Source organism: Phycodurus eques, chromosome 19 (assembly GCF_024500275.1).
Source record: "Phycodurus eques isolate BA_2022a chromosome 19, UOR_Pequ_1.1, whole genome shotgun sequence".
NCBI lineage: Eukaryota > Metazoa > Chordata > Actinopteri > Syngnathiformes > Syngnathidae > Phycodurus > Phycodurus eques.
In genome coordinates this window covers 12651169-12679066 of record NC_084543.1, presented here as the reverse complement: position 1 = coordinate 12679066, position 27898 = coordinate 12651169, and the positions used below count along the sequence as shown (strand labels likewise).

The 27898-nt window shown below is 39.9% G+C and overlaps 2 protein-coding genes across 3 annotated transcripts; one reads left to right on the top strand and one right to left on the bottom strand.

The window, feature by feature from the left end:
- Window positions 1-2858: 2858 nt before the first annotated feature.
- Window positions 2859-8755, bottom strand: LOC133417837 (5'(3')-deoxyribonucleotidase, mitochondrial-like). The gene is made up of 5 exons (XM_061705983.1): window positions 7750-8755; window positions 7043-7143; window positions 5274-5334; window positions 5066-5180; window positions 2859-4267 (listed from the first exon to the last, which is right to left on the bottom strand). Exons 1-5 carry the CDS (start codon window positions 8017-8019, stop codon window positions 4128-4130), a joined length of 687 nt encoding a protein of 228 aa, XP_061561967.1. The 5' UTR covers window positions 8020-8755; the 3' UTR covers window positions 2859-4127.
- Window positions 8756-9258: 503 nt separating this feature from the next.
- Window positions 9259-27704, top strand: cops3 (COP9 signalosome subunit 3). Of its 2 annotated transcripts, none has more exons than XM_061705470.1 (12): window positions 9259-9420; window positions 11324-11453; window positions 15672-15784; window positions 15990-16039; window positions 17487-17579; window positions 21031-21210; window positions 23328-23450; window positions 24102-24275; window positions 25572-25658; window positions 25792-25905; window positions 25983-26063; window positions 26851-27704. In XM_061705470.1, exons 1-12 carry the CDS (start codon window positions 9366-9368, stop codon window positions 26902-26904), a joined length of 1254 nt encoding a protein of 417 aa, XP_061561454.1. In that variant the 5' UTR covers window positions 9259-9365; the 3' UTR covers window positions 26905-27704. The 2 variants fall into 2 exon arrangements, with proteins under 2 accessions (XP_061561454.1, XP_061561453.1); XM_061705469.1 differs by having other exon boundaries at window positions 23328-23468.
- Window positions 27705-27898: the final 194 nt, after the last annotated feature.

Genomic DNA, 27898 nt, shown 5'->3' with positions numbered 1-27898 from the left:
AACATTGCCCTCGTCACAGCTGCACATGAATGTTCTGGATGCATTTTCAACGGCTCCTCAAAAGGATGGACATGTAGCAGTATGCACAAACGAAAGTGTACAAAGACATTCAAGGTACTGTAACGCTTGCCGATGCAAGCACGTTGATATCAAGTACCGCTAGATATGGGAGACTGTAAACGTTGGAAAAATGCTCTTGTCCTGCTGAGCAAATGCTTGCCCATATAATGACAAAACCATCGACTAAGGTCAAACTGAGGAGGCTCGCTGATATGTTTGGGACATAAAAAAACTGTTTAGACCTATGCATATTGAGGTCAAATGTGTTTGTAATTGTTGCAATGTTCTCAGGAAACCCAACAAGCTAAAAGCGCGTGGGGGTGTTAAATGTCGCGTTATAGGAACACCTTTCCCCATTGAGTTATGGACAGTCATTTTTAATTTTGTTAAGTACTGTGGGAAGCGCATCGGAAAACGAGGCAATTGGTCGCCCTGTGTGAAGAGAAGCCATGTTATGCGGATAAATAAATGCTTTATAAATAAATATGTCTTATGGCTAAAGAGACCCAGTGTGTTTACCCCTAGATGCAAGACAGAGTTTATACACGACTCTTTGACAATGCCCCACGTCTTATGTACTGTCCCCGCACGTTTCGTCGTCGGGTTGGGGTGAGTACAAGTGTAGCACACAAATATTATGATTCATAACTTTCTCATGTAACTAATTGCGGTAACCTACGTTATAACGCTCAAATGTAAGGCATTAGTGTTCGACACCCCTGTAACCACAATAATAAACTAAATATTGTTCTCTGACAGTGCCACAAAAACTGAGCATTATTAACTTTGCAGAATTTTGGACATCATATTACATGTATGTATCTATGTATGTATATATCACATACAGTGTATGTGAAATGTGCTTGCTTTTCTAGTTCATGTCTGCACGTCTCATAAACACTTTTAATGCTAAAAAAAGAAAAAGAAAAAAAAAACAATTATAAGTCAATAGCTGCCCTTACTAAACTTTGTTGGGCTTCTGTTCTCCACTCGCACATACACTAGCCCCTAAAAATATTACAAATGTAGTGTATATGCATGGCCTGTTGCTGTATCTGCTATCTTCTCGTCCTCAGATGACCACAGACAATTGGGCTGATTGAAACATCATCCATTGCCAGATGCTGTTCTTAAGTGGTTACCAGCAAAAATGATGCTGTAATGCAATGATTCTCAAAGTGTGGTCCGTTGGACCACTGCTACTACGCAGGCTCTCTCTAGTGGTATGTGAAAGAATCACTGCTTATGTAAGTTCAGTTATACTGTATTGAACTTCTTCAATTCACTACATTGAAATCTTTGACCAAAAACGGTGACACGCGTGGGCTGTTTGTCCAAGAGTTAACTCAGCTTCCTCGTGTCCACAACCCGGCCATTGGGAAAGCGCTCAGTTGGAACGATGCACTTCCGACGACTTCCTTCCGCAGTTTGCCGACTTGGCCGGCTTTTTGACCACACCACAAAATACAGTGCCTACGCATGCCAGTAGTTCTTTTGTTTTGTTTGTAATTTAGCAGAATAAATTATGTCAGCTGCAATGTCTAGCAACTGAAATGATGGAGAGAAAATAAAGAGTGAAAAATTGCTATATAATTGTGGTATGTGGTATAATAATTGATAAAGCCAAGTAGAATAACAATTGATAGAGCTACGCTGGTTGGCAATATAGTAACAAATCAAATGGATTATAAAATAGCAAAGCGGCGCCCGTGTGAACTTTTCATGTTCTCGAGCTTCACCTCTCACATCTCAATAACATGCATGTTAGGTTCTCTTTAAATTCACTTGGGATAGACTCCAGCTCACCTCTGACCCCAATGGAGACAAGCCGGACAGAAAATGGATGAGTAGTCATTTTCACTACTTAAGTGAGAAATGCACCGTGCTTTAAATAGGACAAGCGTTCAGAGTGCAGCTTTCCTTTGGGAGTTTGCTACCATGAATGTTATGGGTGGCCTTGCCATGACAAATACAATAAGTGCATGTTAGGCTATTGCGAGTGATAAGTCCGCAACCCATTTAATTTCTTCCAAGAATCGGTTCCCTTGCTCATAAAAAAACAAAACAAACGTGCCTTATATATATTAATAAGTAAGACTCAATGTCCAAATCCGATGATTTATAATGACTTTTTTTGTGCGAATAAGTGCAACAGCTATTCATAGTTCATATTCATACACTTTCCCTTCGATGCGTATTGTGCCAGCTGTATTCCTGTGATGCCAGGCTATTTTATTAATGCATCAATAAAATAAGATCAAATAAAATATCAGTGGCATATTGTGGATAGTATAACAAAATAAACCAATCCAAGAGAACTACCCCCAAAAATGTTGTTTTAATCACTCAAAATGTATAAGCTTTGCTGATTATGTTCTAAATAAGTTTGTGTGCAAGCGTGTGAGACTGGTATTAAGCAATATTATACTGCATAGAACAAAAACAAACAAACAAGGCACCAAAAAAAACTAAACAAATGATTTATAAGACACTATACATGCTTTCAAAGGAAATTGTAATTTCACTCTGCTGTCATTCCGAACCACCCGCACAATAGGTGAAATCCACGAAGGAGTGACCACATATTTTTGATTATACATATTTTAAAGCTGTATGTACCTCCCCGGACCTTTATTAATCTTCCCAGCACTCCTATTAACCTATGTCATATTCTTATAAACACTTTCTGTCCTCTTTAACACCGACTCTTAAACATACAGTAATGCACAAGAGTCCTGTACACCATATACATTTTATTTCTTGTAACGTGTGATAATGAATGTTTCTTTTTTTTACAGTTTTAGGCTAGAAAGAATTTATTTGACCACACAAAAATTACAGCATACACTCCAAATTCCAGCGATACAGCAAATTATGTGCATTATGAATATGAAAACAAATCTGCACTGCAGTTAGGAAAATAATGCAAATAGCAGTAGCAAAAATAAAGCACTGCATACATTATAGGACAAGATCCAGACAATCTAAAGACGCAACACAGACAGAAAACTGCAAAAGGGCTAAAATGTGGACTTATTGTAGACAATTTTCAGTAAAGACATTTTTGACATAAACACAATAACAAAGGTCTTTGTGAAGGTATTTTACCAGTCAATGGTAAATCATATTAGAAATAACCTAATATGGTTCTTGTAATGGATGACATGTTACAGTACTTTGATGTTTGAAGTAAAACTCAAAAACACAATAAGAACAGTACATTTCAGCATGTAAATGTAAAGCACAGGAGGAAAACATCCTCGTTTCGAAACAAACAAAACAAATTAGTTCTTCAATATTAGTTGATTTGAAGCTGATTTGGTATCATTAGTGCATTAAATATCAAACACTTAAAAATAATCAGTCCTTATTTGAACTGCCTCTTATTCTAAACTAACATGCGTTCCTGTATGCAACTCTTTATCTCAACAAAATAAAATGATGCCGCTTATTCTGTTCAGTGTCCCAAAACTAGACCGGAGAACTGCTTGGATGTGAGGCCAAATAACAATCAACAAAATATATCTTTTCAGCTAAATGCATAGATGTGCCAGCTAAAAACCAGACAAAGTAGCACCAAAAAGAAAAGAAAATCATCTCTCGCATCTATTTACACACTAAATAAAATAGAAAAACAGGTATAAATGGTTATGTTTGTGTATTGTATACACTTATTGGCGCCTTTAAAATCATAAGCCGAATACTGGTAGGTAGCGAGTGCTTCTTGCACGTCCAGTGGCTCATTCATGCACCTCTGCAAAAATCTGTTAACTTATAAACCATTTTTCAAACCATACGAGCACATGCATTTGACATTTAGCGGCTAAAAGTGACTTCATTCTGGTCTATCTCTTACAGTACAGCGTTTGTTTTTGGCTTGGTCAAAACATGCTTCGGTCTTAAGAGTGCCCATTTGTGGTCTACTAAGGTGAGACGTGTTAACGCGTGTGGTTCGTGCGGACTCTGTTCTCGGCTCAGTGTACACTTGCCTAATTGAACCTCGGCACCTGAAAATATAAGGCGACGCTGCTGGTGATTTCGTGCCCTGGAGCTTGTAGTTAAGGGCGTCACTGCCTTTTGCTGTCCAGGATGGCCCTCCAGTCATCAGACCAGGACAGCAAGCGTCTGCGCGAGGGGCTGACAGGAAGGTGCTTGTTGTGGCAGGCGGTGAACAAAATGTGCTCCCAGGTCGGTGTGGGCTCCACACCTGCACATTGAATGCGGTCACTTATTAAATACTCTATTACGTTAGAACGCACAAGCTGTGGTCTGCATTATGCTGGCTGCCTAAGAAGACACCAAGATGATGGAGCAGCTGTCTTTAAAAGGTGCTGGTGAATCACTTGAAACACCCACACGGCATTACACAAGCAGCATTATGAAATAATCCTCGTTTGTTTCTTTTTCATCCGCTTAGAACGCATTGCTGAATCCCTTTCATGTTTGAGACAAACATTTACATTTGTGACTTACAGTAGATAAAAAAAAGGATATACACCCCTGTTCAAACGCCAAATTTTTGTCATATAAAAACCCATTGACAGATAAATGTGAACAAAGACCTTTCTTTCTGACGCACATGATAATTTGCCAATGTGTCAGACCGCCGCAGTATAGCGCCAACTACTGGTGAGAAGGACTTACTCTGTCAGATTTCTTTGCTCAAAGTATCGGAGGCTGGTATTGGCAGCCTTCACGTGTACCCGATACCTTGATGTAAGGCCGGTATCGGTCTGATACATATACCTGGTATTCATTAATTTTACAACATGAAGACTAATTAATTTTGCCTGCCTAGGTCATGTAGTTACTCACACCCTGTATTGCAAATACTATTATTACAAGAAGACGTAGTCTTGGTTTGGTTCAAGGTTTCTTTCTATGACAGGAGTTTTTCCATGCATCTGTGGCCAAAGTGTTTGTGAATATGGGGAATTGGTAATTATGTTAAAATGAGGTTTGTTCCACTTTGGTTCTATATCAGGGAAATGAATGAAAATTTCACCTAAAATGTCGGGCTTGTCGTCGATAAGGATGTCTCCGCTGACCACCGTCTTGTCTCTGGTTAGGATAACCTGCTCCAGAAAGTCATGACCCAAATGCTTTTCCACCCACGCATACTGAAAGAGGACAAGCACACAAGAGAGGAAATGCCATGCCGTAATAATTGCTCAAGGGAAGAAAATGAGACATCGGTGAGCAGGCGAGCGTACCTTTTCGTACGGGCAGTGCTTGAAATGCTTGATCGGGCTGGTGCAAATAAAAACATCTGTGCTGTAGAATGACAGAATGGGACGGGGGGGAATGACATAAAACGCCAGTATTTGTACTTACGCTATTTTGTAGTTTTCGTTAAGCTGCTGACCCACAGAAAGTGGAGTGAACATTGATAATGCTGCGGTTACCCTATCAAGAAATGCAGAAGGCTCATTCTCAGAATAATATCGACCAAATCATTCACTGTATACAATTATATGTAATCTAAAAATTATGCTTCATAACTTCATTGATGGTGGAACGGTGGGCGACTGCTTAGCACATCTGCCTCACAGTTCTGAGGACCCGGATTCAAATCCGGCCCCGCCTGTGTGGAGTTTGCATGTTCTCCCCGTGCCTGCGTGGATTTTCTCTGGGTACTCCGGTTTCCTTCCACATGAACGGTAGGTTAATTGAGGGCTCGAAATCCCCCGTAGGTGTGAATGTGAGTGCGAATGGTTCTTTGTTTCTATGTGCCCTGGGATTGGCTGGCGAGCAGTTGAGGGTGTACCCCGCCTCTCGCCCGAAGACAGGCGAGAGGCGCCTGGGACAGGCTCCAGCACGCCCGCGAGCCGAGTGAGGATAAGCAGTACGGAAAATGAATTAACTTTATTGATTGATTTATTTATTTTTAATTATGTTCGTCACAATCGTGGTCTGTTTTTTTTTTTTTTTTTTTTCAATTAACTGATCCTGCCCAAAAATTTCGTTTTCTGGGGGGGAAAAAAGTCACCTGCACAGGGAAGAAGTAGAAATTCCCTTGGAAATAGTTTTGGATGTTGAGAGAGTAAGCACATTTTCGATGTGTGGACAGTACAGCGCAATTTGATTGGACATTTAAGCTGTGTGTTCTTTGACTGAGTCAGAGTCAAGTTATGCAAATATAGTTCAATATTTGAAGCTACACCCTGGAATTCCACAGGATGGCAGCAGATAAGCATGAACATTCATGAAGATGCAAGCTCCTTTTACACAGCCTCGTCAAGCAGATCTTCCCACCCCTCCACTTTTTGTTTTTCAGGTTGCTTCTCTGCACAGAAGGCACAGATATGCAAGTACCTTGAATATGAAATGGAAAACTTACTTTTTAATGACTTGTCAACAAGTAGTCCCTTCATTAATTGTGAAATTAAACCACACACACACAAAAAAAAATCCTCTCTACATAACAGTGGGGCTAATGTACATAATAACTGCCCCCACACCGAGTTTCTCTGCCCATGACAGGATCAGCTAAGAGACAGACTATTTTTTTGCAATAAGTATGGTGTGTAAAATGTACTAAAATAGTTGTATACAGTGGTCCTAACTTTTGCATTGTCTTGCAAGCCAAAATTGGAGTAACAGGCAAACAAAATAAGCCGTCGTTCGAGTGAAATGGGTAAAAAAGATGGTGCTGTAATGCCCTCGCATGTGGGCAAGGACGGCCGCGGTTGAGGATTCCCTTTCAGTCGTTTATTGACAGACATTTGTCGGGACAAACTGTCAAACGCACAAATACAAAATGAGCACACACGCATTGGGCTGGTGTAGACACTATTGGCCGACTCCTGATATCACGCGCCAGGGCACACATCCAACACACAAATACTACAGTATGTACAGTAATTACACCTTAAAACATCCATTTATTTATATTATGTTTTTTTTATACAATACAGCGGTACTTTTCCTTATTAAAAAAAAACAACCAAAAAAACCTGAGCAGACCAAGCGTGAAACCTACTCTTCCATTTTGGCCATCTGCTTGACTGCCTCTACCCCACCAGGGAGGGGCTCCAGCTCTCCGAAGAAGTCCTTGGACTCCCAGATGCTTATGGCTTTCTCCTAAAGATAAAGGACACGTGCATGCTGTTTATTATCAGGAGATAACATTAACTTTGTACACTTAGACCAGATTTCTCTCGTGCTCGTTATGCACAATTCCTATGGTGCAAAACACATGGCTGAGCACTTCTTACAATGTGGTCAAATCCGATTTGATTCTATTTATATTGTATTCTATTCCACATTTTACTTGGTTTATTATGGTGGTTGTTGGTGTACAACTGCAGCAACCAATGCAAATGTACAGCACTATAATAATAAACATTTGCTATACTGTAGATATGATACAGTATGCGCACGAGTGTGCTTTATGACTCATGCGTTATGGATTACATTACATAGCTATTCCTATATCTACTCTTGACAGCGTCATATCACGTGTCAATGTAGAACCTGGATGGATTACTGGATTTTGTGAAAGTTGAAATTGTGGATAAATGTTCAATAAACAACACTTGCTTTGCAGACCGAGATGTTTCAGGTGATGGGGAGGATGTTCTTCATCGTCTCCATCAATCTGTCAACATTATTGGATGGAAGCCAAGTGTTTCAATGACAACTGTTAAGCGATGAACAGTAACTAACGCAGCATGTCGCTTCACTTACAGAGAGGTCACTCCGAAGTCGTCCGTACTGCGTGGACACCCAGAAGCCTCTCCTGTCCTCCAGGTTGATGTACGGCTCGTCTGGGTACCTGGCCCGGTACTTCTTCAAGAAGCCCCCCTCAAAGTCGGCCAGGACGCCGTCCATGTCGACCAGAACTCGCAGTCTCTGCTGAGCTCCGGTTACGGAGCTCAGCGTCATGTCCTGCGTCAATTGCTTCGGGAGTAACGATTTTCCTCTGCCCAGGAGACGGCTTGTGGTCGTCCGTAACATTATAGCGGACTGAGGGGCACCGCTGAACTCTCGTCAAGTAGCGAGTGGGGAAAAGTCCGCATGGAAGACAAGGTTTTTGTTGTTGTTGTTTTATGCACGTTGCATGGTTTGCATTCGTCTTCTATTGAGGTTTTGTATCCGCACAATGTTTAAACGTCTCTGCGTGTCATATGCACAGCTCGGATGCTATGTTGACGTTAGCTTTGAAGCAGCGGACAAGTCAAACGCGGCAGGCCTGTGCTGCTGCTGCTGCTGTTTGCCATTGTCCGACAGCTCCCCATAACCTAGCAAGTCGTCAGCCTTGGAGAAACTTGCTGGTTTGGGGCTGCCCGAAGAAAGGAACACAGTAGACTACTGCATTGTACACACTACGGTCACAGTACATGAAGAAACACCACGGTTATGCTGAACGAGGGACAAACTGCATTGTATTGGAATGCTGAGAACAAAGATGTTCTGTATAACGACGATGACTCACTATGCGTTGCCTCTGCTCTCCCAAACCAAACAAACGTGACAAAGTGGCAAAACCTATTATTGATGAGTCTATATAAAAAAAATAAAAAAAATTGTGAATTTCCATCACTTTATTAAAAATAGGACTATTTACATTCTATGTATGTATGCATATGTGTGTGTGTGTGTGTGTGTGTGTGTGTGTGTTGGATTACTTCAAATGTATAATGCAGAAAATTCTGAAATGCAGTAACAAAAGCAACTGTGCATTGATATTTATGTCTCATTCAAAACACTGTTTCCCAGGAGCATGAAACACCAGAAAACTGCATTTATCTTGAGGCTTTTAATTTTCTTTTGGAATTTAACGATCAAATCTATCAACAGGGAGTTTTGTGTTTGTTGTTTATTGTTTTGCATCCTGTAAAACTCAGCACAGTAGTGAATTTGAAATTCGTTGCACAGGAATCTTTCAATTTCTTTATACGATCTTTGTCCTAACCCTAGTAGACATGACGTCAATTCCTGTTTTTCTAATGCCTGAAAAAATTAAGGCGATAGCGAAGATTAAAAGCCAAAATAGTCCTTACACTATAGGTACATATTGGCTGTGTTAATATTTCACACGGTAAAAGATGTTCCGAGAGCGACAGAAACTATTGTTTTGTGTGAATAGTATAATGGTCTCGAAGTGCAAGTGATGGCCCTTTAAAAAAAAAAAAAAATCGCTTGCTTGACAAATCTCCCTGCGGTTCGTTAAGTCCACAGGATCTCGCGAGAATTGCACCCCAGTGGCGGCTGTGTGGCCCCTGTCTCAGTACGGACGGAATAGTTTCTGACGTTTGAATGAAAAACAGTGAAACTTACCTCCACATTGGATCCATGATATAATGGCTTCAGCCTTGGAGCAATTTGTGAACAATGTGCGGCAGCTTTCCGCTCAAGGTAGGCTTTCTTAACTAATTCGTATGGGAAATACAAGCTAGGTTAGCCTGCATGCTACCCTATGCTTTGCCGATAGCCCAGTCACACACACTTCTTTTTGCCTTATCATGTAAACACATCACTAAAGACTCTTTCGCTGGCAATAAGAGTATGTGAAGTATAACCACTGTGTGTGTTAGGGACATATGATGAGCGTGGGGACTTAGTAGCTATTTAAACAAAATGTCAAACTGATACTTTTCGTTTGGATCTGGAAAATATTTTCTGGGCACTGTCTACCGGAAGTCTCACCCTGCCTTTGCCTGATTGGCTGTCGGACGAAATCGACCCTTTTGTTTGGGTGTAGGGCCCTGTCAATCTCTCTTCACTTACCGTTTTGCTCAGGCCTTGACAAGACAGTTGACCGATGGACTGGTTTATAATTTTATCGACCTACTTAATCACAACACACAGGTTCTAAACAGCATTGTAAGTCAAATAAGGGGCTCCCGGTCTGTTGTTTAATGAGAACTTAAATTGTGTTTATGATTCAACGACATTAACACAATGTATGCATTCCCCCCTCCTGCCTTGAAGTCATAAATTAATTTAATTCTGGGTGTCACACTTTTTCATCTCAAGAGATCCTTGTAAAAACTTTAAAAAGAACATACAGTATTGCCATAAACATTGACAGATACTAAAAGGATAAAGAACACATGATTTTACCCAAATTAAAAATGAATTAAATGTAAATACACACTTCCTATTATAATTCAATAGTTAAATGCATTTTGAGATGACTAGGGATGCACTGGTATTGGTATCTACTGATACTTTGTCTTTACTCGTACTCTTAAAAAATATTGAGATACTACGACACTGTTACCATTTAGCCGGCCTGACATATGTTGTGGTCAGGTGGAGTAGGAGCCATGTCAGCTATGTAGAGATACTTTAAAGTAAGAACAGATGACAACACTATGTTAGTCAACTGCTAATTAGGCTCTACAAAACTGATGATTAACTCTGTCTGCTTGGGCAGCGACGGAGGGGGCCGCTCTGTTAGTTGCGACGTCTGGCCATTCGGGAAGCACCAATGTTCTCAACCCCCATTGCCTTCTAAGCTATTCACTGCTTGTCTCTGGCTGAGTCAGTCGTAATATCACGAAGCCGTGGTGGACGCCGCGCTGCACCTTGATATTTTTAGGAAGCAATGGTGGGGTAAAGAATCACTGAAGTTCTCCTGTCACAGTTTTATTTTATAACTTGTGGTATTCTCAATAAGCAGTCTTCTAATTCGTTTTACATACTTTATTCTGTGGGTAACAGACTGTGGTAACATGGCATTCCTACTTGAATATCCACCTGACTATGTTCTTTGTCTCTTATGTATGTACGCCTTTTACATCGTGCCACTAGTGTTAGACTGAGACACCACATAACTGAAATACCTTGTGCTACAGGTTACATTTAAACTCATTCACTGCAATTGACAGCTATGGTTAAAAAAAGTTAAGTATACATTTTAACTCGGAGGGCTGGCAGTTAATTTTTATGTGAATTATAGGGCAAGAGAGTTGGATGTTAAAATGACAGGGTGTTACTCTAAAAAGTGTGGTATTTGAGTGAAACTGCAAGAAGCCGTTTTCAAGAGATTTTTCTTTCTTGGTGTTTTTGAACAATATTTGATTAACACAAAGTACATTTTCATCACAACTGCCAGCATTATCAAGTATTGGTACTTGGTATTGGCGATTACTCAAATGTAAGTACTTGTACTCGGTCTAAAAAAAAAAAGTGGTATCAATGCATCCCTACAGATAACTGTTATTTTCTAAGAGCTCATTATTACATGTAAAGATTCAACATAGGTTAAGTTTCTCTGTTATTGTACTTGTCACAGTCATTTCTTCCTCTTTAGGCCAGATGACTCAGCTGTGCGAGTTGATTAACAAGAGCGGGGAGCTGTTGGCCAAGAACCTGTCGCACCTGGACACAGTGCTGGGGGCCTTGGACATTCAGGAGCACTCCCTCGGCGTGCTGGCCGTGCTGTAAGTGCTCGCTGTGCAAGTCGTGACTCATTCATTGTCCCCAGGGAGGTCTGCTGTTGGTTTAATGCAATAAATAGTACAGTATTATGCTCTCCTGTCATGCCTTCACATTCCATCCTGTTCTTGCTCTTCTTACTTTTTACACTCTAGTGATGATTTTTTTTTCTTCTAGTAGTATAAAGATGGTAGGGCTATATTTGTTCTCATATAGGCTTGGAATTAGTGTCACTTGCACACTCAAAAGTATTTCTTTTAAAATTACCCTTTAAGCAATGAGACATAAGTGCCTCATTTTCCTAAATACTGGCCTCCCCAACTAATGGATGCTGTGCCCCAATTAATCTCTGTGTGCATCATCCCCGCAAGACAAATAATCCCCACCCTCAAATAGACAACTCCCTTTCCCCAATCAAACTGTACGGTGGTAACTGTACACACCACAACATCACAGATGCTATTGTTTACACACGGACACCAAAGTTAACCGCAGAGCCCATTGGAACTTTGTTGCTAACCAAAACAGGTGTATCTACTGAGGGACGTAAACAGTCGCACATGAGATAAAGTGTGGTGTCCCAGTACCACGTTATAATGAGTTCCATCTTCAGTATTAAAGGACTTGCGCACATCTTTAATGACGACTCATTTTCCAGTAGGCTCTGACGTGATCCATGTTAATGTTCTGCAGAGCCACACGGCTTCTTATTTTCATTTTTATAATTTTAAACTCTAGTTTCACTTGATATAAACTGGAATATACTGGTAATGTTGTTCCAAAATTGCAGTTATACAAATAAAGGCCTCCCTCCATCTGAAGTTACGGCGGTGTGAAAAAGTGTTTGCCCCCTCCCTGATTACTTTAAAACAAAAAATATTTTTTTATATTTGTCACACTTAAATGTTTCCCATCATCAAACAAATTTAAATATGAGTAAAAGACCACACAAGTAAACACAAAATGCCGTTTTTTAAATGAAGGGAGAAAAAAAATCATCATACCTGAGTTCAATTTCTCTAGCCACACCCAGGCCTGATGATGCCACACCTGTTCTCAATCAAAAATCACTTAAATAGGACCTGCCTGACAAAGTGAAGTAGACCAAAAGATCCTCAAAAGCTAGAAGACATCATGCTGAGAGCTAAAGAAATTCAGGAACAAATGAAAAAGAAAGTAATTGAGATCCATCAGTTTGGAAAAGGTGATAAAGCTATTTCTAAAGCTTTGGAACTCCAGCTAACCACAGTGAGAGCCATTATCCACAAATGGTGAAACCATAGAACTGTTGTGAACCTTCCCAGGAGTGCCTGGCCGACCAAAGATACCCCAAGAGCGCAGCGACGACTCATCGAATAGGTCACAAAAGACCCCACAACAACATCCATAAGACTACAGGCCTCGCTTGCCTCAGTCAAGGTCAGTGTTCATGACTCCACCAGAAGAAAGAGACTGGGTAAAAATGGCCACCATGGCAGAATTCCAAGACAAAAACCATTGCTGAGCAAAAGGAACATCAAGGATCATCTAAATTTTTCCAGAAGACATTTTGATGATCCCCCAGACTTTTGGGAAAATACTCTGTGGTCTGATGAGACAAAAGTTGAACTTTTTGCAAGGTGTGTGTCCCATTACATCTGGTGCAAAAGTAACACCTCATTTCAGAAAAAGAACATCAATACCAACAGTAAAATATGGTGGGGGTAGTGTGATGGTCTGGGGCTGTTTTGCTGCTTCAGGACCTGGAAGACTTGCTGTGATAAATGGAGCAATGAATTCTGCTGTTTACCAAAAAATCCTGAAGGAGAATATCCGGCCATCTGTTTGTGACCTCAAGCTGAAGCGATCTTGGGTTCTGCAGCAACACAATGATTCAAAGCACACCAGCAAGTCCACCTCTGAATGGCTGAAGAAAAACAAAATGAAGACTTTAGAGTGGCCTAGTCAAAGCCCTGACCTGAATCCTATTGACATGCTGTAGCGTGACCTTAAAAAGGCGGTTCATGCATGAAAACCCTTCAATGTGGCTGAATTACAACAATTCTGCAAAGAGGAGTGGGTCAGAATTCCTCCAAAGCGCTGTAAGAGATTGCAAATGCTTGATTGCAGGGTGGCCCAACCAGTTATTATATATTTAGGTTGCATTTTCACACAGGGCGATGTCGGTTAGGGATTTCTTTATCCTTTAATAATAATAACCTCCATTTAAAAAAAACTGCATTTTGTGTTTACATGTTTTGTCTTTGACTAATATGTATGTCTGTTTAGTGATGGGAAACATTTAAGTTTGATAAACATTCCCAGCCATATTTGTGAAAATACAGAACCATGTACAACCCCAATTCCAATGAAGATGGGACGTTGTGTTAAACATAAATAAAAACAGAATACAATGATTTGCAAATCATGTTCGACCTATATTTAATTGAATACACTACTGACACAAGCTATTTAATTTTCAAACTGATAAACTTGATTTTTTTTAGCAAATAATCATTAACTTAGAATTTTATAGCTGCAACACTCTTCCAAAAAAGCTGGGACAGGGTCATATTTACCACTGTGTTACAGCATCCTTTCTTTTAATAACATTCAATAAATGTTTTGGAACTGAGGACACTAATTGTTGACGCTTTGTAGGTGGAATTCTTTCCCATTCTTGCTCAATGTACAGCTTCAGCTGTTCAACAATCCGGGGTCTCCGTTGTCGTATTTTACGCTTCATACTGCGCCACACATTTTCAAAGGGAGACGGGTCTGGACTGCAGGCAGGCCAGTCTAGTACCCGCAGTCTTTTACTACGAAGCCACGTTGTTGTAACAAGTGTAGAATGTGGTTTGTCATTGTCTTGCTGAAATAAGCAGGGGCATCCATGAAAAAGACGTTTCTTGGATGGAAGCATATGTTTCTCCAAAACCTGTATGTACCTTTCAGCATTAATGGTGCCTTCGCAGACGTGTAAGTTACCCATGCCATTGGCACTAACACAGCCCCGTACCATCACAGATTCTGGCTTTTGAACTTCTCGGGCCCAGAGAAGCCGGCGGGTTTTCTGGGTCTTGTTGATAAATGGCTTTTGCTTTGCATAGTAGAGTTTCAAGTTGCCCTGAAGTGTGTGAAGTTCTGAAGTGTTCCTGAGCCCACTTAGGGATATCCTTTACACATTGATGTCGGTTTTTGATGCAGTGCCGCCTGAGGGATCGAAGTTCACCGGCATTCAATGTTGGTTTTCGGCCTTGTCGCTTACATGCAGTGATTTTTCCAGATTCTCTGAACCTTTTGATGATGATATGGACCGTAGATGATGAAATCCCTAAATTCCTTGCAATTGTACGTTGAGGAACATTGTCCTTAAACTGTTTGACTATTTTCTCACGCACTTGTTCACAAAGAGGTGAACCTCGCCCCATCTTTGCTTGTGAATGACTGAGCAGTTCAGGGAAGCTCCTTTTATACCCAATCATGGCACCCACCTGTTCCCAATTAGCCTGTTCACCTGTGGGTGTTTGATGAGCATTCCTCAACTTTTCTCAGTCTTTTTTGCCATCTGTCCCAGCTTTTTTGAAACGTGTTGCAGCCATAAAATTCGAAGTGAATGATTATTTGTTAAGAACAATAAAGTTTATCAGTTTGAACATTAAATATCTTGTCTTTGTAGTGTGTTCAATTAAATATAGGTCGAACGTGATTTGCAAATCATTGTATTCTGTTTTTATGGTTTAACACAACGTCCCAACTTCATTGGAATTGGAGTTGTATTTATTTAATGTTCTCGGCTAGCTAATATATTTTACTGGGTTTTATTTTACCTTTACATTTATATATTGTATTTCAATTTTTGTTTTGTATTACATGAATTTAATTTATCTGCAATTGTATTAAAATCTCTGCTATATTTTGGTTCTTTATGACTAGAAAGGCACTCTGTCATCTGAATTATACTATACATCTGAATAAAAAGTTAATGCAATAACGTAAGTACCTCAAACAAATTTAAACAAAGATCTTGTTTGTAATTAACTTTGCTTATGCTGCTCATTATGACACTATGAAGAATGTGGTATTTCACCATGAGCGTATAATACTGTACTAGCTGATTGATTAGGAATGCAAATTTTGTAATTGGTACTTAGCATAAAGTTATTAAACATAATCATAAATGCGCCTTGTTCTCCTTTGTCTGTTTTTGTTTGTGCTCATCTTTCACTCCAACTGTGTTGCAGATTTGTAAAGTTCTCAATGCCAAACATCCCTGACTTTGAGACGCTCTTTTCCCAAGTCCAGCTCTTCATCAGTACTTGCAATGGCGAGCACATTAGATATGCAACAGACACTTGTAAGTTCTGTCGACCAAACATTCACACTCATCAGTTTAAGTACTAACTATGTTAGCAGTTTTGGATTATATAGTACCTCCCAAATTTATACCCATGTTTATTTGCTGTTATCATGATGTTCGAGACCTAGGTTTGAACTTTTAATAAAAGACCTACTAGATTATATAAACTAAAAATATCACTCCTTTTTGGGTCCTCCCACAGTTGCTGGTCTCTGCCACCAGTTGACAAATGCCCTTGTAGAGCGTAAACAGGTAAGCCTGCAGATTTACACTGTAATACAGAAAATAGTACTTATTGAATTATAACATTGACTATAAATCTAGCTTTCAAAAAATAAGTGTCTTAAAGGCTGCACAATTCAACAAATATTTTTATTTTAAACTAAAGGACTTAAGCCAATAGTGTTGATAGGTACATTTATTATATCTGAGTGAAATATTTTTGCAACACTGTTTTCTTTCCTATTTTATAAAGAATTATCTAAATGTAATAATGCACTGTTTTACCATGGCTATTAACTCATTCACTGCCAGTGGTTTTCAAAGCAGTTCCCCATATTGCCAGCCATCTTAGAGCATTTTTACTGATTTTTCAAGACTCACAAAATATTTTGGTTTTGTGACAGTATAAGCACCGAGTCTATCAAAGGGAAAAGGTAGACCCTTTCTTTCAACAGACAAAAATAAATGTTTCTCGCTTTTTCCATTCTTCAGTAATTAGCAGTAGAACATGGGTTGGTCTCACCAAAACACCGGTTTCTGACTAAAAAGCAGAGAAAATTAGCTTTATGTGAAAAGAAACATGTCAAGCAGAACAGTGACTGTGACGCTATTTTTTGCTTTTGTGACACCTCAAACTACAAAACAAAAAAATACATATACGACTATGAAACATGTCCTGAGCGACACTGACATGGCTCAAGTTGAACGTGAGTGGCTCTTTAAACATGGCGTTCATCATTCACTCCATGAATTGTCATCTTTTCTTACGATTGCGACACAGACTTTGTACTAATCGCGATACATACTCTGTTATACTTTACGTATTTGTGGTCTGTTCAAGTGTCAGGTGCTTAAACTTGTCTGACTTCCAACGTTTTGGCATTTCTCGCTCATATAAGCAACGTGACAAGCAGAGATTCACCCCCTCATCTTTTTATACTCAAACGCTGTGGTGATTTCAAATCAAAGCGATGCAATACTACCATCTACTGCCGTCTGTTTGTCATCAGTTATGTGGAACTTTGAATTTCACAAACAAGCTGGGTGAGACTCTCTTCTGCGCTCACTGTTAAAATACATATATATAATATTCGTCACTGGCAGTAAACAATTGGATTCCAATTGACTAATGTAAACGTCCACACCAGTGAATGAGTTAATATGCGCAAAAGCGGATGTATGTATATATGTATGTTGTTAAATGCACTATAAGTCTTAGCATGTCTGTCATTGTATTTTGGAATAACCTTAGCAATGATGTCTCTGTTGTTTGTTTTGTATGCATTTTATATATTGTCGCTCACAATAACTTTACTGATGCTCTAGTTTCTGTCTTTGAGTCATTACATAACGAGAATCATATTTTTCTCCCCTCACTGCTAAATATTTTAATACATTTAACATACAAGTGTGGCCCTCATTTGGTCAGAGTTTTAATATTTAAGTAGCATTTCTTTGCTTCTCCCCCTTGTGACAGCCATTGAGGGGTGTCGTCATACTAAAACAGGCAGTAGACAAAATGCAGATGAACACAAACCAACTTACCTCAGTTCATGCAGACCTGTGTCAGGTGAGTCACTGGCCCTCATATATCTCAAACCACTGTAACCACAATCACATCCTGTGACTTAAATTAGTGATGCACCGAAATGTTACAGAAATGTAATTGCATTTTCGGTTTTGGACCGAAAGGTTTTTGTCAGCGAGATAAAACAGCCGAAACATGATGCTGTTATGACACAAGGAATAACTGCCTCCAGTGCGCAGTCATGTACACTATATTGTGTTAAAAAAACAAACAAACAAAAAACGGCACGTCCACATGGAACAGCTGCCCAACCTTATTGCTTTCCGCTGTTTAGGTACTAAGGGTGAATCCTTCTGGCACGCTATTTTGCACCACCTTGTCTACCTACGAGCTACAGCTAACACAGCTAAAAACGATGCCGAACCATTGAAGACCAACGTTCGCTTCACGTCTGTTGTCAACGCAGCATAAGTCACCAATCGTCCCCTCCATGGCAGCAAATAAGCCACACTCCAAGTTCTGACAATTCACGACGGGAGGACAGAAGTAATTTAACAGGGGAAAGAGGGGGACACCATGCTAATTGCCAAGCCGGAAAACACCCAACAAGTGATTGGGTAATACAGTACACTTGTCACATAGGTCTGGCTGGAACCATGTTATAGCAGACAGTAATCCACTTTGAAGAGCGAAATATGAGGCAAATTAATTAGTCTCTAGAGAGAAAATACTATAATGCACAATAACTCTAAACAGCCACGCAAGGACCGAAACCAGAAATGAATTTGTACGTCACCGCTAGTTCGCTATGGCACTTGAGAAAATGGGCATATAAAGTAAATGAATATCATAAATATTTATAAGATAAAATTTATTAGTCCCACAATGTGGAAATTTACATCATTTCAGCAGCAACAGTGGATACACGCAATACAAAAATAGCATGCAAGAGAAGACTTTTGGCTGCAAATACATCCATTATTACAAGGTTGATGCAATAAATACATTAAAATAACATACTGAAGCCATAATTTATTAACAATTATGATTATAGAGTTATGTTTGTTGTGCAGTTGAACAGTATGCAGGATTATTTTGATCCTATTACATAATATACTGCAATAACTGCCCCGCATGAATGTTCTTGACACAAGTTTAAAATATGTAAATTCAGACAAATTGTTCTGGAAGTTAATTTCTATAAGTTGGCAGCTCTGCAGTCATAACCATAAATGCAATTTAACTAATAATTGGCATAGTAATTTCTGTGTGTTGGCTTTCTGCCTTGGGTTCCTCATTTCCTGTTTTTGGTTTCGGTCAAGGGAGGCACGGTTAGCACATCTGCCTCACAGTTCTAAGGACCGGGGTTCAAATGCCAGCCTCTCCTGTGTGGAGTTTGCATGTTCTCCCCGTGCCTGCGTGGGTTTTCTCCGGGTACTGCGGTTTCCTCCCACATCCCAAAAACATGTGTGGTAGGTTGATTGAAGACTCTAAATTGCCCGTAGGTGTGACTGTGAGTGAGAATGGTTGTTTCTTTGCCCTGCGAGCAGCTAGCAACCAGTTCAGGATGTACCCCGTCTTTCGCCCGAAGATAGCTGGGATAGGCTCCAGCACGTCTGTGACCCCAGTGAGGATAAGCGGTACAGAAAATGGATGGATGGACGGATGGGTTCGGTCAATAATTTTCATTTCGTTGAATCACTAGTTAAAATCCATCCATCCATCCATTTCTGTACCGCTTTTCCTCACTAGGGTCGCAGGCGTGCTGGAGCCCATCCCAGCTATCTTCGGGCAAGTGGCGGGGTACACCCTGAACTGGTCGCACTCACATTCACACCTACCGGCAATTTAGAGTCGTCAATTAACCTACCATGCATGTTTTTGGGATGTGGGAGCAAACCGGAGTGCCTGGAAAAAACCCACGCAGGCACAGGGAGAACATGCAAACTCCACGTAGGCGGGGCCAGGATTCGAATTCCGGTCCTCAGAATGTGAGGCGGATGTCCTAACGAATCGCCACTGTGGACTTGTTTAAATCACACTTTCTAAATAGAATGTGAGAATTTGTTTACTGTATTCATCTGTGACTAGTGGTACTTTTTTTCTTGCTCAGCATTCCAATCTACCTAGCTATCTAATATCCTATCTGAATTTACATGTACGTTTCAAGTGATATACTATACGTTATATATCCAATATGGCTCTTTATACTGTTCACACTGGCAGAACACATAAAAACAACCTGCAGATGCCAAATGGCACATAAATAACTCAACACTGTGTAGTGACAGCAGAAGTATATATCAGTATGAAAATAATTCATATATTAACCATGCATCCATCTTCTACTGCTTACCTGAGGTTGGGTCGCGGGGCAGCAACTTAAGCAGGGAAGCCCAGACGTGCCTCTCCCCAGCTACTTCGTCCAACTCTTATGGGGGGATCCTGAGCCGTCCCCAAGCCAACCCGGAAACATAGTCTCTCCAGCATGTCCTGGGTCTTCCCTGGGGCCACCTCCCAAAGGGACGTGCTTGGAACACCTCAGGAGGAAGGTGTCCAGGGGGCATCCTCACGAGATGCCCGAGCCACCTCATCTGGCTCGTCTCCATGTGGAGGAGTTGTGGCTCGACTCTGAGCCCCTTCCGGATGATCAAGCTTCTCACCCTATCTCTAAGAAAGAGCCCCTGACACCCTGTGGAGAAAACTCATTTCGGACGCTTGGAGCCGCGATCTTCTTCTTTCAGTCACGACCCACAGCTTGTGACCATATGTGAGGGTAGGAGCGTAGATCGACCGATAAATGGAGAGCTTCGCCTTTCGGCTCAGGTATTTCTTCACCACAACACACCTATACAGACCATCTGTCGATTTCCCGCTCCATTATTCTTCCACTTGGGGTAGGATCTCACTCCTGACCTGGACTGAGCACTCCACCCTTTTTCAACCGAGTGCCATTGTCTCAGATTTGGAGGGGTTTATTCTCTTCCCAACCGCTTCGTACTCACTGCAAACCGCTCAAGTGAGAGTTGAAGATTGTGGCTTGATGAAGGAAACGGAACCACATCATCTGCAAAAAGCAGAGACATAATACAGAGGCTACCAAACCAGACTTCCTCAACGCCCAGGCTGCACCTAGAAATTCTCTCCATGAAGATTATAAAGAAAATCCGTGACAAAGGGCAGCCTTGGTGGAGTCCAACCCTCACTGGAAACAAACCCAACTTACTGTTGACAGTGAGGCAATGCATACATTACAAGCATGTAACATACCATTTAGTTAGCCTGGGGTGACTCTTTACCCCATCGATTTAAATGCGGGTTACCTCCAAATTACTTCGCTGGCGGCCGTCAGCAATTATTTTGTTTAATTAATAAATGACACACTTTTGTCTGTATTTGAGATATTTTAGCAATTAATTGTATCCTCATATTACTATTATTTTTAATAACAATAACGTTTCTTCAATCTTTCCCTGTTCCATGTCCTGTCTAGCTGTGCTTGTTAGCAAAGTGCTTCAAGCCGGCCCTGCCCTTCCTGGAGCTTGACATGATGGACATCTGCAAGGAGAACGGAGCTTACGACGCAAAGCACTTTTTATGTTACTACTACTATGGTGGCATGATCTACATGGGCCTCAAAAATTTCGATAGAGCACTGTATTTTTATGAACAGGTGTGTCTTCTACCTTATTTAATCCAAAGCACTGTATGTTTGATAACCAGTGATGATAAATACAACCACAATTGAGTCTTACTGCTTTGAATGTGAGTTAACTTTCCCATAGAAAACAATGAAATGAGAAGTGGTCTGTTCCAGGGTAAAACTATCCCTCCAGCTATCATACAATCTTGTTTAAAGTAGTATTTGAACAATCAAAGTTAATGTAAAAACAATCAAACACTCAGTCTTGACTTGACGAAGGTTTTCCTCGGGTGGGTTTGACATTAAATTTTCAATTGTCACGCAAGTGTAAAAAGTATTCTACAGTCACAAAATGCACAAACATCAAAACAATCAACTTTAATTTTGATTAAAAAAGAAGGAGCCATATGGTAACGAACATCTTCTCTTAACATCCTTTGTTCAAACTGGTCCCTTTTTTTGGAGTAAGTGTTGTGATAAGCCAAAGAAAAAGCAAAACATAATGCCCAGAGGTTATCATTTGATGCTCACTGACTTGATCTTTTGTGAGTCTTTAAAAGTGTATTTTTTATATTTTATTTTGTTTGTTTAAATTTAGAATTGTACAACTTCAAGGGCCATTGACTTTGAAAATCCGCCATTTTGAGTAACGAGCAAAGTAACACATTACTTTTCCCGGGAAAGTAATTAAACTACCATTACTTATTCAAATCAACAATATTTACTTTGACAGGACCAATATTTCTCACATAACATTAATTTGTAGCTAGTGATTCAAACAAAACGCAATCCAGCTGTGTAGAAGAACTCTCTTTTTCAACAAATAGAGGATAGCGATTAGGAAGTGATTGTTTATTACACAATGCACAGTGATGGTGCAGTACCATAAAAGTGCAAAGAAATGCACGATTTCACTGTCGCTACACTATTTTAGTCATTTTCCTTAGTAAAAGGTGTATTTGATTGTTGTTACTTTTTTTATTTACACATTAAGAATACAATTTTACTGGAGTGTTAAACGCACAATGTATTGTGGGTTCATTATTCATACCGAAGTGCGCAGTCATAAAGCGGTCACGGAGGTTAAGGACTGACTTACGATACTTATTGTGAATAATATTTACATTGAAAAGTGAGACCTCTCAACTTCGTCTATGCGCTGGTTGAACACGCTGCACAGCGTAAGAAAAAAAAAAAAGTTTTCTCGCTCTTCGTATCAAAATTACTGTGGTGGGCGCAATGGTGCGTGTGTGTGTGTGTGTGTGTGTGTGTGATTACGCATGCACACATCAGCAGTGTACTGAGAATGGTGTGCTTGTTCACGTTGAAGTAACTTACTGTATCGTGTTTTCATGTCAAGTCTGCACTAAGTTCCTTATTTAATGTGGCTTCATCTACACCAATATTTAAGTTAGTGGTTCATTTTGATGACATCATTCTGTAACTTGTGTGGCGTACATTACTAAGTAATGGGTACGGTTAAGCTAATGCTTTTTTGTACTGTGGATAAGTGATTTTAATGGCACTTGGCAACTGCTGAAAGTAACTAAAAAGTTACTTTTTTTCTAATTTAGTTACTTTTTTGACTGGCTGACTGGTTAAAGCGTCTGCCTCACAGTTCTGAGGACCAGGGTTCAATCCCCGGACCCGCCTGTGTTAGCTGCACTCCTCTTGTGAGGATAAGCGGCTCAGAAAATAGATGGATGGTTAGTTTTTAAATCATCCATCACTAGGGTTCGCGGGCGTGCTGGAGCCTATCCCAGCTATCATCGGGCAGGAGGCGGGGTACACCCTGAACTGTTTTACAGCCAATCGCAGGGCACATACAAACAAACAAGCATTCACACTCACATTCACACCTACGGGCAATTTGGAGTTGTCAATCAAACCATGTATGATTTTTGGGATGTGGGAGGAAACCGGAGTGCCCGGAGAAAACCCACACAGGCTAGGGCCGGGATTGAACCCCGGTCCGCAGAACTCTGAGGCAGACGCTCTAACCAGTCGTACACCGTGCCGCCCTTTTTAAATCAAGTAATCAATCAAGTAACTAAGGTACTTTTAAGCTCAAGTAATCAGAAAAGCAACTAAGGCAACACTGATCACCATTTGTATTTTATTTTATTTTATTTTTTTAACCACTTCAGGCAATAACCACTCCAGCCATGGCAGTGAGCCACATCATGTTGGAAGCCTACAAGAAATACATACTGGTCTCACTCATTCTCCATGGCAAAGTGCAACAGCTGCCCAAATACACCTCACAAATCGTAGGAAGGTTTATCAAGGTAAGTACCGTAATTTCTCGTGTATAATGCGCACCCATGTATAATACGCACCCCCAAAGTTGACCTCAAAATTCTGGAAAGCCCTTTTAAGCACTTTAGAAAAGCATTACCATAAAGAAATTAATGATGGTTATTGTTCAGTCATCAGTCATATCTATATATAAAAAAAAAAAAACATTTCAAAAATTCTACCAGAGTATGTAAACTTATGAGCACAACTGTACATATATGTAGTCGTACCGCTGTCGTATTGGAATGAAAGTGTAGGCTACACCTTTTTTATAACCACTAGGTGGCGATGGCATATTAGAATGAAAGTGTACATCTTTCTTATAACCTCTAGGTGGCAGTTGCATTTTGGAGTGAAAGTGTACAGCTTTTTCATAACCACTAGATGGCGGCATACATTTATCAAATCCGAAATATTTGTTCCATTTGCCCCTATACCTATGTATAATGCGCACTATTGACTTTTTTTGGGGGGAAAAAATGCTCATTATACAAGAGAAATTACGGTATTATCTTTCCAGGCCGACTTAACAAAATCTTGTAACTGGAATTTAAAAAAAGCTAGCATTAACTTGGAGATCATACACTTTGGTTGTTTATTTCCTTCAAATTGCTTTTCCTCAGCCCTTGAGCAATGCCTACCACGAGCTGGCTCAGATTTACACCACCAACAACCCGACCGAATTGCGCAGTGTAGTCAACAAACACAGCGAGACGTTCACGCGAGACAACAACACGGGCCTGGTCAAACAGTGCCTCTCCTCGCTCTACAAAAAGAACATCCAAAGGCTAACAAAGGTGTGTGGGTGTGGGTGTGTGGCATAGAGATGTGTATAATATGTGTATATTTGGTTCAATTGGTAAAATGTCAGATTACCATTAACAAATCAATGTTATGGAATAGCTATGGATATTGGTAATATACCACTCCATTTCCAAAATGTGGCTTCCCCCAAATAAAGCTATATGCTGATTATCATGAACTCAGGACACTCATTGAAATGTCTTAATAGTGATATGAGATTGTGACAGTGCCCGATTTTATTTGGTCACACTGAGATTACAAATGGTTCTCCTCTCACAAAAAAAAAAACATCTATCTAATGAGGTGGTTTCTTGTTTCATCCATTCATTGGGCCATAAAATAACTGTTTTATTGAAGGTAAACAACCTACAAGGTTTACATTTTAATATTTTAAAAGTAAAAAAAAAAAGGAAATAATAAAAAAGTTCCAACCAGAATGGCTCTACATCGACTGAATACCTCCGCAAAGGCTGAACAATCTGAAACGTATCCTGTCTGATTAGAAAAATCATGCCAGGTGATACTGTACAAATGCCCGGAATGCGCATTAGAAAGTGGGTTCCAACTGCTCCAAACAACAAGCTTTTTCACTGCAGCTCCATTTGTTGGTTCACTGCCAGGCTCAGCCCCGAAGCAAGCAGACTAATAGTGAAAAGTGAGCAGTTATTCTTTGATCAGCACCTTTATCCAGATCTACACCAAAATGAAATGGGTTCTTCATTGGCTGATGTCCCTAGTCTTCTACAAAGTATTTGCATAATCCTTCTAACAAACCAACAAATTGACCAACAAATGGTAATGAAATCAAGTAAAAAAAAAAAATGAACAGTGATTAATGTTATCGATAACACCTCAAGAGCCTTGAAACCTGATTGGAATATTCATGTTGAATTACGCTTAAACAATAGAATGAGTGTGGGAGCAGACAGATTGCAATATTGGCAGTAGTATGCATGACCAAGGCTGGAATTAGATCCCACAGAGAGAAAGGCCCTAAAAAAACACCAAGTTACAGGTCCTCAATTTTCTTAGCAGCATGGCTCAAGCAGCAACCCTTGGTTCCATGTTGAAGTGGTAGAAAGTCTCAAAGCTGTCAGTGTGACCAGGTGATAGTGGGGCAAATGCTGTTAAAATGACAAAATAAAAAGGTGGATTATCTGGACTTGAGACCTATGAGTTTTATTTGTGCAAGAAAATCAACCCAGTATTCTGTTATTCAGATAAAAATGTTATGAAATTAGTTTTCTGCTGTGGTGTTTTTGTTTATATCCATTGGCATCTCCCTGCAGACTTTCCTGACACTGTCTTTGCAAGACATGGCAAGTCGGGTGCAGCTTTCAGGGCCTCAGGAGGCAGAGAAATACGTCTTACACATGGTGAGGTGGTCCACAATAACAACAGCAATGCGCAGATGTATTACTACGTTTTTCAACATTTAGTTTTGTGCAACCTTTATTAATTGACCTCTGTTTTAATCCTGTTGCGGATTTCTTGCGTGTTTCTGAGCAGATCGAAGATGGTGAGATTTATGCTAGCATTAACCAAAAGGATGGCATGGTGTGCTTCCACGACAACCCGGAAAAATACAACAATCCAGCAATGCTACACAAAATTGACCAAGAGGTGAGTGTTTCTAAAGTGTAGCCGTCAAAAATAGTTGAAATCCTTCATAAAACCTATCGCCATGCTTTATCTTTCAGATGTTGAAATGTATAGAACTGGATGAGAAACTAAAGTCAATGGATCAAGAAATTACAGTAAACCCGCAATTTGTGCAGAAGGTGAGACTAAATTCACAATATTTTTGTCTGTGGCATAGATTTACAGTATGGCACAAATGTCATGTGCCACCACTAGTTTACTTGGTCTAATGTTTTTGCAGTCATTTTATACATGCTAAAATGGTAATTAGTACGTCAATGAGGAAATAATTTTTACATTGTTCTTTTTTCCCCTTCAATTCAGTTTGTTTTGAGATAATAGTTAACTTTGCCATGTACAATTTTAGAGATGGTTCTGAGGTACATTTTATTGCATGCTAAACAAATATGTACAGAGGGGTCTTGGTTTACGAAAGCCATGCAATGAACTAGTTTGTGCTGTGGTGTATTAATACGACATCACTCTGCACTGGGAAAAAACGCTCAGTTACCACCTTACTTAATATTTTTCATTTGATTTTTATATTTATGGCCTAGAAGTGTTTTTCATAGATTGATTTACTCTCATGACTAATTAGGACTGTACTCGTGCATTAGTGTACGTTATTAATAGACTACAAGGAACAGTACGCTATTGAACGCTACTGAGCACCTTCTGTATTATGACAAAAGTTTAGTGTAAAAGGAGGTGACACTAAATATCTTGCGACTTTAGCCTCCAATCAATAGGGTTGCCTAAATTAATGTATAAACTGCTTTTTAACCCATTAAAATGCAACAAGTACTATACCAGTTCTGTTATTCTATGAAGCATTTATAAAATTTGAAGAATCAATACAGTCTGTATATGGAGTTGTGAAAAGAATTTGGCCAGACATTTCTAACGTGACTTGTATTTTCATTTAAGAGTATGGGAACGCAGGAGGATGATGTTGGCAGCAAAACATCAAGTTATTCCTGAGGGGCCTCAGACTGCTGGAAAATGCTGCAAGCCCCCCCCCCCAATACATTCTTCCATGGATGCGTTGGATGTTTTTTAAAAAGAGGAAAAAAAAAACAAATAACAAATATTCTATTGCATAAGGACTTTGGTAAAGGAAAATCTAATTGTGTGGAATGATGTTGAATTTGCTTACTCTTTCTTCACACTTTCTGAAGGATAACAAAACGATCTTTAGAGAAATGGAAAAAGATTCCGATTTTGTCAGTGTTTTATTTATCAATGTTCAGGTTGGAGTGACACTGCTACGTTATCACAAAACACAATAATAAAAACTGGACTTGTTTGTTCCATGCATTTGTGAATAATCTCACCGTTCTGCTGCATGATGGCTGTAACCAGAAGGTATTACGAGGTAATACATTTATGACTCGCAAGGAATACATTTGACTATAATCTACATTTGTAAACGACTACAATGTTAGTTTCCCTCTGGCTTTTGGTTAGAATGAAGATGATCACGAGCGAATCTGGCTTTTGGTTAGAATGAAGATGATCACGAGCGAATCTGTACACACAAGCATGTCCTTCACCAAACCGGGTGCGAAGAGTCACAATCTGGTGCACTGTATTGGTTTCCTTTTTAAAAAAAAAAAAAAAAAAAAAAAAAATAGGTCCGATCCACTAGAGGTCACTAGAGCACTGTACAGAAAATCTTTTGACAGCTTGTTATTACAAGAGGCGAACTCAACGGATATAACCAAACCGTCATGTCATTTGGTAATGCAGTTGTGGATCTGAAATAAATTGTTTAAGAATTGGTTTCATGCTTTTATTAAGTATGTATTGTTAAACGAATGTCCGATTGTACGTGGTAATATTGTTTATCCATACAACGAAGGTGATTTACAATCTAAACCAATGAGTTCCTTCACACAGGCGGATGTAGCCTTTGGGAAGATTGACCAATCGTGGCGCTGTATCCGCTTCGAAGAGGCGGGACTTAACCGCTGGA

Bases quoted from the DNA above. Each gene is read 5' to 3' on its own strand.
- LOC133417837 (XM_061705983.1), bottom strand. From the start codon at position 8,019: ATGTTACGGACGACCACAAGCCGTCTCCTGGGCAGAGGAAAATCGTTA. The intron at 7,144-7,749 runs GTAAGTGAAGCG...CTTTATCTTTAG, and splicing joins GACTTCGGAGTGACCTCTCT to GAGAAAGCCATAAGCATCTG. The intron at 5,181-5,273 runs GTACGCTCGCCT...GTCCTCTTTCAG, and splicing joins AGCACTGCCCGTACGAAAAG to TATGCGTGGGTGGAAAAGCA.
- cops3 (XM_061705469.1), top strand. From the start codon at position 9,366: ATGGCTTCAGCCTTGGAGCAATTTGTGAACAATGTGCGGCAGCTTTCC. The intron at 11,454-15,671 runs GTAAGTGCTCGC...ACTGTGTTGCAG, and splicing joins CTCGGCGTGCTGGCCGTGCT to ATTTGTAAAGTTCTCAATGC. The intron at 24,276-25,571 runs GTGTGTGGGTGT...ATCTCCCTGCAG, and splicing joins ACATCCAAAGGCTAACAAAG to ACTTTCCTGACACTGTCTTT.